Source organism: Chrysemys picta, chromosome 2 (assembly GCF_011386835.1).
Source record: "Chrysemys picta bellii isolate R12L10 chromosome 2, ASM1138683v2, whole genome shotgun sequence".
Lineage (NCBI taxonomy): Eukaryota > Metazoa > Chordata > Testudines > Emydidae > Chrysemys > Chrysemys picta.
The window spans coordinates 41312779-41331025 of record NC_088792.1 but is presented as its reverse complement, the minus strand read 5'-3'; the positions used below and the strand labels follow the sequence as shown (position 1 = coordinate 41331025).

The following is an 18247-nucleotide window of genomic DNA, read 5'->3' as shown; positions in this document are numbered from 1 at the left end:
ATGTTTGGGGTGGCAATGTTGCAGAATATTAGGAAATCCGATTTTTTTTGTTAAGATGTGCTGCCATGCAGTTACAAACATATACATGATTATTAGCAAGAATAAGTTTAAGAGGGGATTACGTGGCCCACCACTTCTTTAGCATGATGAGTTTACCTATCAACCTCCAGTTTCCTGAGATGCCAAAATCTTTCCTTCTTTTATTTTGTTTTGTTTTTTACTCTGTGCAGAGTTTACGGTATCAGACAAGAAACAAAGACAGATATAGATAAATATATGAGGGAGTAGAAGGAAACAATGAGACAATATTGGTCAACATGATAGGCAGTGGTATCCACACACCAGAGGCTGTTGTCACATTTTTGTAGGCATCACAGCAAAGGAGAGTTTTAAGGATAAAGAGGTAGCTTTTTGAATGTTTATGGGGAACTCTCAGGTGTGAGGGGTAGCATGGGAGAAAGAACTGAGGTGCTGGTTTGAAAATTTAACAAGTGGGAGATGGAGGTTGGCATTACTGGCTGATTGGAGGCAGGAGTTGACATCTTGATAGTGAATGAAAGATAATAGACTGGGTGAGGATTGACTGTGAAGGGCCTTGAAAGTGAGTACAAGCAGCATAAGTTTGATGTGATAGAGAAGAGGGAGCCAGTGGAGGGATTCAAAGAGAGGGGTGAAATCGTCAAAGTAATGGACTAGAAGAATAATCTTTGCAGCTGTACTCTAAATGGATCTGAGCAAGGCAAGATTGCATTTGTCAAGGCTAGAGAAAAGGATGTTGTTGTAATCAAGAGTGATATAGTGAGAACCTGGACAAGAGTTTAGCTGTGTGGATGGCTAGAAAAGGCTGTATATTAGTGGTGTTACGTAGGAAAATTTAGACATAGCCTAGATGTGAGGACCTAGAGAGAGGTCCAAGTCAACAATGATGCACAGGTTATGGGCTTGAGTGACAGGCAGGATAGTGGTGTTGTGTACAGTGACCAAGAGGGAGGTGGCTACTGAACAGAAATATTGATTGAATGTCTTCCTTTTGAGCATTATTATTGACAGTTCTATCATATCCAACTAGTAATGAATCAATACCATTGTTAGGAATCCTTTTGTTTCTGATGTATTTTAAAAAGCTCATTTTTATTATCTTTAACTCTGACTATAGATGTTACCTGGTGTTCTTTTGCTTCCATTATCAATTTTCTACAATTCCTTGCTTTTAATTTATGTTCATTATTATCAACTTCCCCTTTTTTCCATTAGTTATATTTATTATTTATTTATTATGGCTGCTTTCACTTCCCCTCTAAGTAAGGCTGGTTTATTGACCAGTGTAACCTTCTTTCTCAATTGTATGATTGTGGATTTTGTAGCATTTAGTAAACTGTTCTTAAACAATTATCATTCGCATTTTTCTGTTTCTTTCTCCCAGCTGATTTGGCTCATAATTAGGATGTACTGTAGACTTCTCCAGCATCTCTCTTATTAGGAAGTACATTTAAAGTAACTATAAAATAAAACCATGCTATTCTGACTTGTGAATATAATATGACATCGTATTAGTTTGTAAAACTGCTTCACTGAACCTGAAAGGAGAGAGAGAACCTTTCAGGGCTTGACTGTGCAAACCTTATTCATGTTGGTCAGCACTTACTTATGCAAGTGTCCCATCAATTACTTGCGTAATTGCTCACCAACTTGAGGAAGGTTGCCCAGTTGAGCTCCGAGCAGTCAAACATGTCATGTTACATCAGTAATGTTTGTATTTGAAGTTTCTGTGTAAGGGAAATTAACAGTATTCCTGTTTTATTTTTTTACAGTCTTACGGAAAAGGAGCTAGAAGAAAAAACCGATTTAAAGGATCAGATGGGAGTACGTCTTCTGACACTACCTCTAATAGTTTTGTACGTCAGGTATGTTATGCTTTTTTTAGTTTGTCATTCAGTTTTCAAAGGATATTGCAAACTTTTTGGTGTTCAGGACAGACTAGACAGACTTTTTCTTGCAGTATTAGTGATCAAGGCACAGTGTGGTGTTATTGGACACAGAACATAGTAGCTTTCAGTTAGTCTTATTTGCTGTTGCTGAGAGCAGTATTTACTTTCCTTTTATCACATAAATTCCATGAGGTGATTAAGTATGTAGGGGGATGGGGAGACTGGTGGGAGGGCCTCTGCTCTAGCAGAGACCTCATAGTCCCCCCATCCCCAGGGGGATTTCCTGCTTAAAATATTGCTTTTTTTCATTCTTCCCAGTGTTATTTCAGGAGCCCAGCTGGAAAGGAAATCCTTGGCAGCATGGGTCCCACCAGACTGCCATGGAGCTGGAGAGGGCTGTAAAGGACAGAGAACCAGTGCAGAGTCATTCACACTCTGTGAATCCACCAGATATGTGCAGATTTCGAGTGGATTCATTAGTTTTGATGGAATAATGCCAGGGAAATTCTGAGGGGGAGCCTGTAGTTAGATGTTGATAGATGTTTGGCTGCATGTGTGTTTGCTCTGTGTGCCGCTCCAGCGCAGACAAGCTGGCACGGCAGACCTCGAGCGAACCGCCCAATGACCACAAGGTCCGTTAAGGGACAAAGGTTCCTGGCCAGGTTTATTGTCAACGAAGTATGGTACTAGTATCCTGCAGACACTACTGGTCCACTAATACATGTATGCCCATAACAATGGATCAGCTCAGTGACTGGCGGGACTTTCTATTCCTCCCTAGGCTAGACAAAGATACTCCCTCTGAGATACATCTTTATACTCGATACAAACAAGTTAATACTGTAAAAGCAGCAAAGAGTCCGGTGGCACCTTATAGACTAACAGACGTTTTGGAGCATGAGCTTTCGTGGGTGAATACCCACTTATTCGGATGCATGGGTATTCACCCACGAAAGCTCATGTTCCAAAACGTCTGTTAGTCTATAAGGTGCCACAGGACTCTTTGCTGCTTTTACAGATTCAGACTAACACGGCTACCCCTTTGATAAGTTAATACTGCCCCTCTGACATAGTTACCGTAGTTACTGCCCCCGACGTGGCTAGTTATCACTCATCACCTTGTACATGTTGGTTCGATCAAAACATCTCCATTACGTACTGTCATCCTGACCTTATCTTTTAGGAGGGGTCAGTGTGTTCCTGTTATCCTTGGGGAATGTTTTTGTACCATCCTTGATATCAGGATGTTCTGGTACCACTTGATATCGGGATGTGTTTGCGTGAGTACTCTGTGACTAGCACTTCTTAGGAATGTGTATTTCTGCAATATCAGCCCTGTTCTTGCCAGATTCTGTCACGCCTCATACCAGATCTCTAATACAAGAGCTTAAGGTTCAGGCTCTCTTCCTACTACAGAGCCTTGTAAAGTTTGCAGTACTTATTGTGGGTTTATTGCGTATGGGTTGATTTGGCCCACAGAGTTAGTGAAAACCACAGTGACAAAGTATATCCAAGGCACAGTGTAGTCTGTGGCTGCAGAGTTTACCCTTTGTTGCAGAATTGTGCTCCAGAAACTCAGTGTCTTTAGATAAAAAGTAGCTGTTATGGTTGAGGACAGAATCTTGAAAATGTGAAGCAAATGTTAACAATGCAGTGACATGTGCCTGAGTCTGAAGAGAACCTGCAACAAAGCTCTGATAAATGAATTTTCCCATCCATTTCATTCAGGATTTTGCAGGTGCAGAATTTGACATTTTTTCTGCAGAATTCTGCATGCCTGTTTTACTACAACGAGGCATGCAACATTTTGTTTTGTCTCCTTTCCTTGCCAGATTCCCTTGCTTTTTCCTATACTTGAATGCAAAATCTTAACAGTGACCTCATATGCATTTATTTCAGTTATATCAACAGATCAGCTCATCAGACCGTCAACTATTCCGTTCATTTGGGAAGCTATTCTGCCTTAATACCATTGTGGTTATGTTAAAGTTTTGTGTCAGACTGCAAGTTTGATGAAATTAGAGTATATATTGAGATGGATGTGAAAGCCTTATGAAGCATTGGAGTGTGTTATCAACGGTGTTCTAGGCAGTGAAGGTGGAAAGATATGCAAAAGGAAGGGTTCCCCTTAATTTCCTGTGTCCCTAATGTTAAGATTTTGGGTTAATGGAGTGCGTCCTGCTGCATCCTTAACTGCCACTAAAACATAGTTTTTGTTTGTTCATTTCTTGGGGGATTTTTTTTTATACTGCTTTGGTGTACCTCAGTGTATGACTCGCCATAGTCAGGGAGAAAAGGAACTGCCCCTGCCTGAAAATCAGAGGGAAAAAAATGTGCTGCTGGAGCTGCTTCTGACTATGTCAACCCACCTGAAGAGTATGAGAGACTGTGATGTGTGTCGGTAAATTCTTTGTAACATTGTATCCTGTTTGGTTTTTTAAAAACCCCAAATGTTACAAGTAAACACACTAAGAGCAGTCCTCTGGTTAGTAGTGACAACATCATCTGTCAGCTAGAGGGAACCTTCATAAAGGAATCTGTCAGCACTCACTTCCCAAAACACTCTTTAGCCTCTCATGTACTTCTGGAAATTGGGTACAGCCAGGAGCAGCTTCAGCAGCAGGGTGCACATGCGTGCATTATATTAGCACATCTGCATATTAATCTCCTCCTTCCCTGCCAGTATGAGACGTAACTCTCAAATTTCAAAGATGCTAGTGTGATAGCTGTTATCTTGTCAACACCAGGGGTTGAATCAGTGACCTTCATAGCTAAAGGAATGAAGGTCTGCTTTACTGCTTGTGCTAAAGAGTCAGGTTGTCACAAATTCACATTACTGTGGATTGGACATCCGGGGTGGGAATCGGGTAAGACACATAACACACTAACTTTTGGGTTACTCGAGTAAATAAGTGACAAATGCATAAAATGTAAAACCTGTGTATTTTGATCCTTCACATCATAATTTACAGATTATCATAGTGTTTAAGTGGAAACCTGCTTTGAACTGTCTGTTTCACTGTGGATAGTATATTCCAGTAATAGTTATAGTATTATTCCAAAAAGATGCAGCAGCTCTGAATAACACAGAGAGGAATTGTTAGAGTCATAGCAGGTGTGTGGGAGAAGTGTTTCTGCATGAGTTTGCTCACTGCAGTTTCTTTCGGAGCTCAAGACTGCACCCTGGGCAAGCAGTTTTTCTCTGACTCTCTTTCCTACTTGGCTAGCTTGATACCCTAGCTCAAAGAGGAATCTCTAGCAGCATTACTGCCATTAGATGCAAAAGCATAGCAGACATTGGATGTCAAATGCTGATAGCACGTTCAGGCAATAGGTGCAACCGCTCTCCACTACTTACATTTGTGTGTGGTATTCCTAGAATATAACAGGATCTCTTTCTGTACTTGTGTCTTTTGTAGAAGACTGCCATTTTGGTATAAACTAACTATTGTTTCCCCTTCTGCAGCACTAGTTACTTTTTGGGGCACAATGAGATTAATTATCCTTATTCTAGCATATGAAGACCTGTCCCATTTGCAAAGAATGAGCAAAGGGCTAGCAGCCCAGCATTTCAAGGTGGCATTTGGACCTTGAGGCAGGTTAGGTGGACCTTAGGTTAAGTATATGGTTATGTATAAATTGTTTTAAAATATGCAAATTCGCTCTTTTAATGTCACACATGGAGTGCCTCAAAACTTGGCCTATAAACAAGTTCAGTGCTACAGGGGCTGGACAGCCATAAGGAAAGCTCCTCCTTTGGATATTAGATGGTATCTTCTCAATGGTTGTTTCTGCCTGTAATTGTCTCACACTCGGCCACAAGCAGAGAAGGACAGAATGAAGCAGTGGAGAAGGGCATTTTTAACATGAAGTAGCATTTGAAAATTGACTTTAGGACCCCCATGAGGCAGAAAAGGGCCATTGAAGAGTTTATGGAGACCAGTTGGATGGGATATACATTCTCCAGCCTTCTCCCCTCCAGTCAGTATAGCCCAGTGAGTTTCAAGTCACTTTCCCGTGTCCACAGAGCAAGTCAGTGGCTGAGCTGGGAAGTATATTCAGGAGTTCCTATATTCATCCACCACAACACTCTACTTCTAATTGCTTTATCCATTTTCCCACTGCAGATTTTTGTATAGTTTAGTCTATAGGTGATATTTTAACAATAGACATAAAAACCAGTATGTACAAAATATTCTTTTAATTGTGGTACTAACAGTACTTGTGTAAATTCTAGTCCTATGTTACACACATCAGATGCCACTGAATTTGGTCCCAAACTGGTTAATGTTGCCTGATTAATAGGATGTCTGAGCTGAAGACTGTACATTGCCATACACTTCCCTCAATCTGTGAGTTTGGCAACCCCCACTGATGGCAGTAGAATGTATGTGTACAGGAATCATTGCCTGTATGTGGACATTAATTTTAGGGGGGTTATTCAATTTTATTTATTAATTTGGGGTTGTTTTATTTATTTTAATGTGGTTATTCCCACTAAAAAGAATTGCTAAGGTTTAGAACAGTGGAAAATCTGTGAGAGTTTAAGACAATACAATTAAAGATACTCCAAAATATAATTTAATTTGTTTAAAATAATGAAATGTAAATATACATATTATATAATACTCCAACCCTACCATCTGATACTCAATGTGGGGTAAATGCATCCCTTGTATTGCTCCAGTGAACTCAATGGAGACATACCAGGAATGAATTTGGCCTAATACAATAACCCAGTAGTGGTAGCCTGATTGTGCGCCAAAAACTGAACACAATCAAGCTAAGCAAGCCAGCAATGATATTTTCCTATGCTATCCTGTTGAAATCAGTGCTAGCACACTGTACCTGAAAAATATTAAGACATTATTTTGAGATATGAAGAGTAAAAAGTTTAGCAGGGCTGAAAACTTCCTTTAATCTCTATAATCACCATGTAAGCTCTTAGGGGCCAGCAACATCTCTTTATTTTGTATTTGTAAGTGCCTAAAATAATGAGTACCTGATTAATGACTGGGCCTGTAGGCACTACTGTAATATAAATAATAAAGTATCAGAGGGGTAGCTGTGTTAGCCTGGATCTGTAAAAAGCAACAGAGAGTCCTGTGGCACCTTTAAGGACTAACAGATGTATTGGAGCATAAGCTTTCATGGGTGAATACCCACTTCGTCAGACACCGTGGGTATTCACCCACGAAAGTTTATGCTCCAATACATCTGTTAGTCTTAAAGGTGCTACAGGACTCTCTGTTGCTTTTTATAAATAATAAAGAACAATAATCATTTTTGTCTTTGACCTGAAGAAGGGAATTAAATTTTTATATTTTTATATATATATATATATATATATACACACACACACACACACACACACACAGTACAGATATATTATACACAAAAACTTCATTAAAAGTACATTATTAAGCTTGCAAAGTCAAGCACTGAAAAGTTGGGAATTGCCAGAAGTAAAGTTGATGCATAAGCAGAGTGAGGTATATGAACAAACATGATACAGTCTTTAATTACATGACTACATACTATTTTTTTCCACCGGATACCTCCTAATTCAGTGCCCAGAGTGGATGGTGTTCTCCTAATGAATAGCTATGAAGTATTTTTTCTTCTCATTATTCAATGTATGTCCTCACGTTCTATTTACTGCATACTATTCAAACCTGCTCTGAGAAATAATTATTAATTTTTTCATGGGCTTTTCTATGGCACTCATCTTTACAGTATCTGAGTGCTTCACAAACATTATCTTCACAACATCCTTATTAGATGAGATGATGCATCATCCCCATTTTATAGATGAGGAAATGATGCACACAGAAATTAAGGTAATAGATTTCCATTCATTTTGCGTGCCCAATATGAGAAGTATAGGACTGGATTATTCAGTGTAAAGTGCTATATAATGCCAAGTACATGTTTAAAGCACAGGTCCCACTGACTTCAGTTGCAGCTATAAGTGCTCAGAATTTCTGTAAATCACACAATTAGGTCTGGTATACACTAAAAAGTTAGGTTAACCCAGCTATGTCACTCAGAGGTGTGAAAAGTCCACAACCCTGAGCAGCGCAGTTAAGCCAACCTAAACATGGGGGTAAACAGTGGTAGGTTGATGGGAGAATTTTTCTGTCTACCTAGCTACTCCCTATCAGAGAGGTGGATTACCTATGCCAATAGGAGAACCCCTCCCATCGGCATAGGTAGCACTACATTGACGCGCTACAGCGACGCAGCTGCAGCACTGTCACTTGTAGCGTTTCAAGTGTAGACAAGCAATGAGTGATACGATTTGGTTTTTGAGAAAAGTTTGGTTTGAGTTATGTAATAATAGTAGGAGGGTTTTCAAGACTTGAGTCAAATGATCTATTATTATTTTAATATCCCTTTAAGGTTGTTTTTACCTCATCACCATTTGATCAGAGACCCAGTTTGCAGTATTTTTTGTAACTTTTATTTAAGAACAGAAAAAACTATAAGGTTAACTAATTTCTTATTCATACCTAAAGTACTAAAGAATATGAAAATTAGATTGATTACAGTGTAAATCAAGTTAGTCAAATCAGGCATTAGCAATACAAATAGTAAATTAAAAAAGCATAATTTAAGACCAACGATCGGTCAAGTCTTTACATGAGCACAATCAAGAATCAAATCACAAAGTTAACACCATCAATGATTGAATGTCTGACAGTCTTTCTGTCTCTGTACGTTTTTGTTTCTTTGCGAGGGGTGGTATTGCTGCTGTTGTAGTATGCATGTTGGTCCCAGGATATTAGGGCATATCTACACTACAATCATAAATTGACCTATGTTAGCCATGACATTGACAAGAATGACAGCCCACAGCCGATGTAAGGAATGCAGTGTCTACACAGACATTGCATCACTCTAAGTACACCAACATGAGTCCTACACCTGTCGGGGAGGTTGAGTTGTGATGACGGTGTAGTAGAGCACTTACATCAGTGGGAGCAAGGCTGTAGTGTAGATACTGACATACTTAGGTCGACATAAGATGCCGTATGTTGCCCTAACTGCAGTGTAGACCAAGCTTTAGAGAGTCACAGTGGGTCAGGTAATATCTTTTATTGGACCAACTTCTGTTCAGGGCCAGCTCCAGGCACCAGCCCAGCAAGCAGGTGCTTGGGGCGGCCAAGGGGAAGGGGTGGCACGTCGGGCTCTTCGGCGGCAATTCAGCGGCAGGTCCCTCGGTCCCTCTCCGAGGGAAGGACCTGCTGCTGAATTGCCGCCGAAGAAGAAAGCGGCGCGGTGGAGCTGCCGCCGATCGCGATCACGGCTTTTTTATTTTATTTTTTATTTATTTATTTTTTCGACGCTTGGGGCGGCAAAAACCCTGGAGCTGGCCCTGCTTCTGTTAGTAAATGAGACAAACTTTCAAGCTTACAGAGTTCTTCAGGTGTGGGAAAGGCACTCCGAACGTTGTAACTGAAAAAAAGAGATTAACATAAGGAGTTAACTCGCGTTGCAAACGACCATTCAAGGTGAAGTGGGCTGTTAACTCTTCTGCAGTCATAGGACAAAGGAAGGTTAGTTGGTTACAGATTGTTGTAATGAACCATATATTCAGTGTCTTTATGGTCTTACACTTGCTTATCACATGTGGCGTACCTAATGCACTAAATGCCACAATAACAGCTATGTGGATGAAACAAGAGAATCACTATGCTCTCAAATGAACTCACCCAGAAAAATGATAAAACACTTTTCACAAAATGATCACTCCATGTCTGACCTCTTAGTCCTCGCCCTCAAAGTAAAGCTGTACAACACCTTCAAAAGATGAGCCTGGGAGCTTAAATTCATAACTTTGCTAGACACAAAAAATCATAGATTCAATAAAAACACTGGATTCATGGCTCTTTACAACAATCTGTAACCCACTAACCCCCCTTTGTCCTATGATCTCAGAGGTGCTAAATACCCACTTCACCTTGAATGGTCTCTTACAGCATATTAATTCCATATATTTAATCTATTCCACCTTGTATTTAGGTGAGTACTTTTCCCAGGACTGAAGAAGAGCTCTGTAAGCTTGAAAGCTTATCCCTTTGACCAACAGAAGTTGGTCCAATAAAAGATATTACCTCACCCACTTTGTCTCTGTATCTCAATGCAGTTTATTTAGGAGCTTATACTTTCCTTTGTGTAAACAAGGGGTTAAAGTTTGCATCGTTATGTATCCGGGTTAATTTGTTCTATGATAATATCTGCTTTGAACCTAGGTTAATTAATGGCCAATGGTAATTTGTACTATGCTATTAATAGACATATACACATACAGCGGCACCTAAAAAAGGTTAGGACAAATTTTCCCAGGCAGGCATCCCTACAGGTATTCAGATGTCCTGTTAAGGAAACAAAAGGAAAAGGTACTCAGAAAAGAAAAAGGATCTGCTCTTCAGTTTGAGTCATTCAGGAACTGCAGTTTGAGAAACTAGGCAATGTCTTCTGGTTCAGGTACTGTCACTACCGGGCATCATCCTTTGATCAACTGGCAGGTCTGCAATGTTTGTCCCTACTTTCCTTAGAAGGGAAAGTAGGAATATCAGCCTCTGTTTGTCATCATGGTGACCTTGAGAGGAGCAGACACAGTTTCTTGTTTATCTGGTTTTTATGAGTAAAATTCAACCTGGCATCATACCAGCAATCTTCTGACCAAATCAGGAGACCACAGGTTTCTTACCTCAACCACACAGTCCAGTCCTGAAGTGAGGTCAGTCTGACTTTTGTTCTGCCATTGGGGCCCTCCTTCTTAGGGTACTGTTTCTTTGTCATACCCACGGGTGTGGTTTTTCCAAAAGCAATTGTAGTGACTAACAGGACACGAGGAATCCACCAAAATGGATTTCAACTCCCCTTATCTAGGTGAACAGCCCTGAATAAGAACGTAACATAACATAAGAATGGCCATACTGGGTCAGACCAAGGTCCATCCAGTCCAGTAGCCTGTCTGCTGACAGCGGCCAATGCCAGGTGCCCCAGAGGGAGTGAACCTAACAGGTAATGATCAAGTGATCTCTCTCCTGCCATCCATCTCTATCCTCTGACTGACAGACAGGCTAGGGACACCATTCCTTACCCATCCTGGCTAATAGCCATTAATGGCTTAACCTCCATGAATTTATCTATTTCTCTTTTAAACCCTGTTATAGTCCTAGCCTTCACAACCTCCTCAGGCAAGGAGTTCCACAGGTTGACTGTGCGCTGTGTGAAGAAGAACTTCTTTTTATTTGTTTTAAACCTGCTGCCCATTAATTTCATTTGGTGGCCCCTAGTTCTTATATTATGTGAGCAAGTAAATAACTTTTCCTTATCCTTATTTCCTTATTCCTTATTCACTTTCTCCAAACCACTCATGATTTTACATACCTCTATCATATCCCCCCAGAATGGCCTCCTGACTATTAGGGCCTGGTACCTTCCTGGTCATAATGTATGACTCTTTGTCCTTTGGCTTAGAAAAGTTGTTCCCCACCCATTCATGTCTCATGCTTACATTTTCCCAAGTCAGACAGGGCCTCATGAGCAAAGTAAGAAATTACAGAACTGTCACTCTATCGGGAACACTAGGGAACTAGGTGAAAGATTATTTTGCTTTATCAATCTCAAAGCCAAGCTGCTTGTTAAATTCATTAGCATAAATTTACTGAAAATATCATAAATTAAAGTTTATTCTTCATGTCCATACTACTATAGGCCTATATATCGTATATCTTCCCCACTTCACAGATGGAATGAGGAAGCTGCTTAAGAATTTTTTCTTACATCATTACACAATATGAACTTTAAGCATATCACATTCGTATTTGAAATTAAATTCATAACTAATTTCAATAGTCTAACACTTAAGTTTAAGCTTATTAGTAAAAATTAATTTTCTCTGTTATCACTTCCACCAAGTGATGTTGCTGTAGAATTTGTATCCAGTTCAGTACAGACATTTTCTTTCTGCATTAACTCATTTGTCTCTGGGTCTTCTGCCACCAGTAATGGCAGAGATCTCACTGTTCTTTGACTAAGATTTTGTAGGGCACAGATGAGGAGAAAGAGAACCTTGTAATTTTTCAAAACAATATAATATGAAGGAGAAGTGAGTGAGTAAACTGGATGCGAGGGCCAAATTTAGGGACAGGAATGCATGATAATCTTGCATTTCTCTGGGTTAGTATCTTTCTCTAAACCATATATGACCTTTATAGTGTTAACCTGTGCAAACCCAATGGATCTCTTTTATAGCATGACAGAGGTTCAAATGGGGAACTAGGTACTGTTCTGGGTCAGCAGCCCTATACGCCACAATAGGTCTCATTTTGCAAGTATTCCACATTTGAAACTGATTTACTCTTTTATGCATTTACAGTCTCTACAAAATGTAAATTCAGCAAAAATGTCTCTTCCATTCTTCCTACAGTCACATAAATAAGGACAGCACTCCCCAGATCATAATCTGCATGCACCTGGTTAGGTAGGATGCCTTCAGGATTAATTTGCTGGGGGGATTAAACCACCCCCCATTTTTGGAAACAGCATCACATAGGAACTCTGGCAGAGGCAGAGATAGCATTCAATTCTCCAGGGTGGCATTCAACTGCCTTAACCATGAGACCATCCCTTCTCTTCTTGCAATTCTGTCTCACACTTTCCAACTTGTGCAACAAATGAGGCAAGAGTCCTACAGACAGCAGCCCCCTTCACTACACAACCCTGATTCATCCCTGGAGCAGCTGCACTCTGTGCACTGAAAGAGGCGAGATTCTCTGTAAAAAATAGTATGTGATCATATAATTAAAAACGCTATCAGACTGCATATGCACAAGGGGGGGGCGCAAATTCAGGTTGCACTGGCAACCTTAATTCAGGCATTTGCTAGCTTTTGAGTGCTTGAATTTGCAACCTTAATGTTATATTATCATACTTCGTCTGTAATTTCCTAGGTTTTTAAAAAAGAAAACTGAAATCCGTCCCAGAAATTCCATTAATTGGCATCATTATTCCATTAACTGACACCTATATGGGTCATCAGCAGGATTGGAACCTTTATATCCACCACACAGACCTCTGTCACCTGAGCTAATAGCTTGTCAGTCTCTACATAGACAAGCACTAGAAGGGAATGAGAGAGTTTGCCAGTGGGTTTCGCAGATATTTTCTGCCAACAGAGGAATGTTGGGACTCAGAAATCTTGGGTTTCATTTCAGATTTTGGAGAGGGGCATGCTCTCATGAGGTCATAGAATCCTTCTGCCTATTCCTGCCAACCTTAACCCTTTCTGCCCTGTCCTTAACCACCTGTCCCTTTCCCCATTTCTAGCTCCTTATCCCAGTCCCGTTGTCCTGGCCTGCCTAGTCCCAGTCTCCACTCCCATGGCCAAGTGAGTACCAGTTTGCCCACTCCTAACTTCTTATTCAATCTGTCTCTTCCCTCCCCTCCCACTGTCTCCCAGTTCCAATCTCTTCCCCAGCTTCCTTATCCAATCTCTGCAACATATTAGCTCCATGAAGATGAGTATTGTAGTTCCCCTCCTGGCTACCTCGCTTGCCAAATACATGGAAAGGACAACCAGAATTTGGCCTTATGTCTGAATGTAGGAAGAACAATAATATTTTTGACAATCTTTGTCTCTGCTGTACATAAGGTTAAGTTGTCTGTTTACAAGCAAGAGTAATTAAAAACTTCTATACTCACAAGTTATTTTTTCTGTAGGTTTTGGTTTTACCATTCACAAAATTCAGTCAATAACTACAAACTAAGACAAATGTCTTTGAGGGAAGGCAGAAGGATAATAAATTCATTACATCATTATTTATAGTTATGTTTGTGACTGAAGACAGTGCAACAGGCATTGAGCCAGTATTTAAAGGCTGAAAACAGATTTATAAAACCTTCAGTATATCAGTCTAAGCAGGCCTGGAGTCTGCAGTCTATATCACAATTTAATCTGTCTTTGCAACACAATTAAAAAAAAAAATAGACTGTCTCTGTGGTTAATCATTAACATTTAAAATAAAATCTGAACAAAGATGGGTCCCGGAAATGCAACCACAAAATATGTGGTGCCAACTGAACATGGAATTTGTTTAAAAAATCATTGATTGAAAGTGCCATACCATTTTCTGACAAATATTTTGTTCATTCCAGTTTGCCTGATCTGTATTTTGCAAACTCTTGAAGTAAAAGTATTATTGTACTCCAGTCAAAACATTGGTCAGTACAGACCAGATCTTATAGACTCTCAGATTTTGAGGCCAGAAGGGACCAGAATGATCATCTAGTCTGACCACCTGCACATTGCACACCACAGAATCTCACCCACCCACTCCTGTAATAGACCCCTAACCTCTGGCTGAGTTACTGAAGTTCTGATATCATGATTTAAAGACTTCAAGTTACAGAGAATTCACCCTTTATACTAGTTTAAACCTGCAAGTGACCTGTGCCCTATGCTGCAGAGGAAGGCAAAAAGCCCCCAGGGTCTCTACCAATCTGATCTGGTGGATTCCTTCCCAACCCCAAATATGGCGATCAGTTAGACCTTGAGCATTTCAACAAGACCCAACAGCCAGACTCTTGGGAAATAATTCTCTGTATTAACTCAGAGCCCACCCCAACTAGTATCCCATCACCAGCCCTTTGGGTTATTTGCCACTAGCAGTCAAAAATCGGCTACATGCTGTTGTAGGCAGTCTCATCATACTTTCCCTCCATAAACTTATCAAGCTCAGTCTTGAAGCCAGTTGGGCTTTTTGTCCCCACTGTTCCTCTTGGAAGGCTGTTCCAGAACTTCACTTCTCTGATGTTTAGAAACCTTTGTCTAATTTCAAGCCTAAAATTGTTGATGGCCAGTTTATAGCCATTTGTTTTTGTGGCAATGTTGGTGCTTAACTTAAATAACTCTTCTCCCTCCCTGGTATTTATCCCTCTCAAGTATGTATATAGAGAAATCATATCTCCCCTCAACCATCTTTTGGTCAGGCTAAACAAGCCCAGCTGTTTGAGTCTCCTCGCATAAGATATGTTTTCCATTCCTCTGCACCCGTTCCAGTTTGAATTAACCTTTCTTAAACGTGGGAAACCAGAATTGCAGACAGTATTTGAGGTGTGGTCTCACCAGTGTATTATATAATGGTACTAACACTTTCCTCTCTCTACTGGAATTACCTCGCCTGATGCATCCTAAGACTGCATTAGCCTTTTTCATGACCATGTCACATTGGTGGCTCATAGTCATCTTGTGATCAACCATTACAGGTCTTTCTCCTCCTCTGTTGCTTCCAACTGATAAGTCCCCAGCTTATAGCAAAAATTCTTGTTGTTAGTCCCTAAGTGCATGATGTTGCAGTTTGCACTATTAAATTGTATCCCACTTCTATTACTCCAGTTTTCAAGGTCACCCAGATCTTGAATGATATTCTAGCCCTCCTCTGTATTGGCAATACCTCCAAACTTTGTGTCATTGGCAAATTTTCTTAGCGCACGCCCACTTTTTGTGTCAAGGTCATTAATAAAAATGATAAATAATATTGGTCCCAAGACCAATCTCCGAGGAACAACATTGCTCGTGTCTTTCATAGTTAATCTTTGAAACAAGGTGATTATATCCAAAACTCAAAAAAGCTGATGAAAACTATATATAATACAGTTTTCTTTAGCTCCCAAAAACCTAAAAGACTAACACTGGCTAATGGTATGGGCCGAAGTGTGTTTCTACTGTAAAAGTGAACTAAAATGGGATTGTAGGGTTCCATCTTTATTGCTGCTCAATGACTTCATATCTTTTGCTCAGTTTACAAGATGTTCCCTCTTTCCCCCTCCCCTGCCCAACTCCTCGCCCTGCAAATTATTTCGGGCACTGACATCACTAATAGTAAGGATCCTGAATATGGAACTTAGTTAACAATTCTGCTAATCCTCAGAAACTACAAAAGGATCCAACTCACTCACCCAGGGCTTTATATGCTCTGTAGCGTTAAAAAGAGTAAAAGGCAGAAAAACAAATTTGTCAATGAAGTCAACAGATAAGGTTCACAATACATTTGGGGAGTAGATCTGCTGAGTAAGAAACTCCAATTTTATACAACATTTTATTAAGCAATGGTTTCGATGTAATTGTATCTGAAGACCTAAAAGGGTCAACAAGTGGGAACATCATCCCACTCTGAACTTCTCTATTTGTGCACTCTAGATGAAGGGTTTAAATAGCACATACTATTTTCTGGGGCCCTCTGCACAAGGGTCAATTTCATCCCCAGTGTACAATAGCAGGGACTGTCACATAATTTGAATGAAATGTTACTAAGCTGCTATTTCATTCAAATAAAATGAAGTTGGCATTCTCTCCTTCCTACTGTAGTATTTGGTATGCATCTCAGGAAACTTTCCAGGTACATAGTGGAGCCAGGGGTGCATATGTCCTTAAGGACACAGACAAACTGAGGCACAGAAAACTGGGTCACACAAGTAAGCAACAGATATTAACATTCCCCTCTAAGCAGTTTTAATTTAACATGCATCTGTGGATCCATGTTGTTTTCACTGACTTTTGCAATACTAAAAAGCCCTATCTTCAGAGAGTTACGCTGTGTTTGACAGTGCCCCCCACAGTATCATGTACACACGTGCTTTCCTTCAACATTAGGCACATGCATCTTTTCTAACCAAACACATATTTATCCATTAAGTAAAATATCACTCTCCAATAGTGATTACATACAGAATTTGTATGCCTTTCCTAGACTATCTCATCTTAAGAACAAGAGACAGCTGGGTGGCTAAGTGGTGAGTAACAAGGACCTTTGTCACCCTTCTGCTAAACTTTTTAAGTTGTCACCTATAATTCTAGTACCTAAAGCCATTTACTAGCATTAGGTGCTAAAAGCACTATCCATATTATTACATTTCTTCAGCAGAGAGCATTTGGAGAGAGGTACATGAAGAAAGATTCACAAAATTAAAAAAGAAAATAAGAAGCCTGGCAGGAGATGGGGAGAAAAGAAAGAGATGAATAAGAGGTAAAAAGAAAAACAAAGAAGGCAAAGAAAATATAGCCTTCATGAAACAGGATATTTGCCCTGTAAAACACAGACAAGAACTGCCACCAGAATAGCCAGGTCAGGCGTTAGGAGCAATGGGACAAGGTTCAATCACCTAATTTAAGTCAAGAAAATGCATTAAAATTTGACTCTTAATTTTTACATTCATCCCCTGTTTTCCACACTCTATGCTTCTTCCAACCCCTCCTGCCCCTATTTTTTTCTGCACTAATTCTGTAAATTAACTTCAAAACTAAGTAGCTGTGAGGAGGAGGAGGGGGCTGTATATATGGGTGCATACTGGAGAGTTTGGGGTGTTGCTATGTAAGATGGGTGGATGGTACAAAGCATGTGTAGTCTACTAGCATGTGTGGGAGGGTGCCTCTGGGATAAAGTGGAGTGGAAGTTGGAGGCTGAGGGGGAAATTGGGATAGCTTTGGGAAAATGTTGCACCCCCTCACCTTCTGTCTCTGCTGCCTGTGCCTTTGCTGCCATTAGGTGCTTCTTCCGTCTGTTCCTTGATCCTTTGGATCCAGCAGAGAGCTCAGGGAGAGGGAAAGTAGAAAGGGCTGTCTGGATGCCTTACTCAACAGGCATCACAGCAGACCCTCGTGGCTGACAGCATTAACAATTTCAGGTATTTCTGCAGCCCAGATGGAGGTGTCACATCTCTGCTGAGCTATGGACTGTGACAAGCCTGCTGAATGCATGTGTTATGTGAGATTTGTGCCACTTGGCACCTGCTGCTGCCCTGCAATGGAAGAGGGGAGCCACTCTGGCTGGTCAGGGATCGGGATAGGTGTGGATTCTTTTAAACCATTGTCCTAAGTGATGAACTTTCTTCGCAGCTTTGTTTAATACATAATAAGAAATTGATCCTTAATCATCCTCCGTGGTCTAAAATGGGAGCAGAGGGGCTTTGTGCATCACGGTTGATGTGGAGAGACAATTTAGGTGTCCTATCCAAATATCTGCATGATGTGCAAAAACCCTCTGCAACACTTCATATACAGTTTAAGTTTGCATCATGTGTAAGGAGAAACAGAAGTGCACTGCAGAGGAGGGGGCTGGCTCATCGTTCAAGGTGGGAAGTAGCACTGACATTTTACTCCCTTGTTTATTTTATTCCCGTCACTGCAGGATCTGTCTTTCGTGTACAAGGGTTTCCTTACTTCTACTACCTTTACTGTCAGATAAATGAAAGGTTCCCTAAGATTAATTAAAATTCAAACTCACAGACTCTGTTAAAATCAGGAA

General features: G+C 40.4%; 1 protein-coding gene across 5 annotated transcripts in view; it reads left to right on the top strand.

Moving 5' to 3' along the window:
* Positions 1-18247, top strand: part of CACNB2 (calcium voltage-gated channel auxiliary subunit beta 2) — a 382138-nt gene that overhangs the window by 15761 nt on the left and 348130 nt on the right. For 3 of the 5 annotated variants that reach the window (XM_005308116.5, XM_005308118.5, XM_005308117.5), the window contains exon 2: positions 1812-1904. In XM_005308116.5, coding sequence (XP_005308173.2) covers positions 1812-1904 — 93 coding nt within the window. The remainder of the gene's footprint in view (positions 1-1811; positions 1905-18247) is intronic. The other 2 variants (XM_065582998.1, XM_042857489.2) reach the window with 1 other exon arrangement.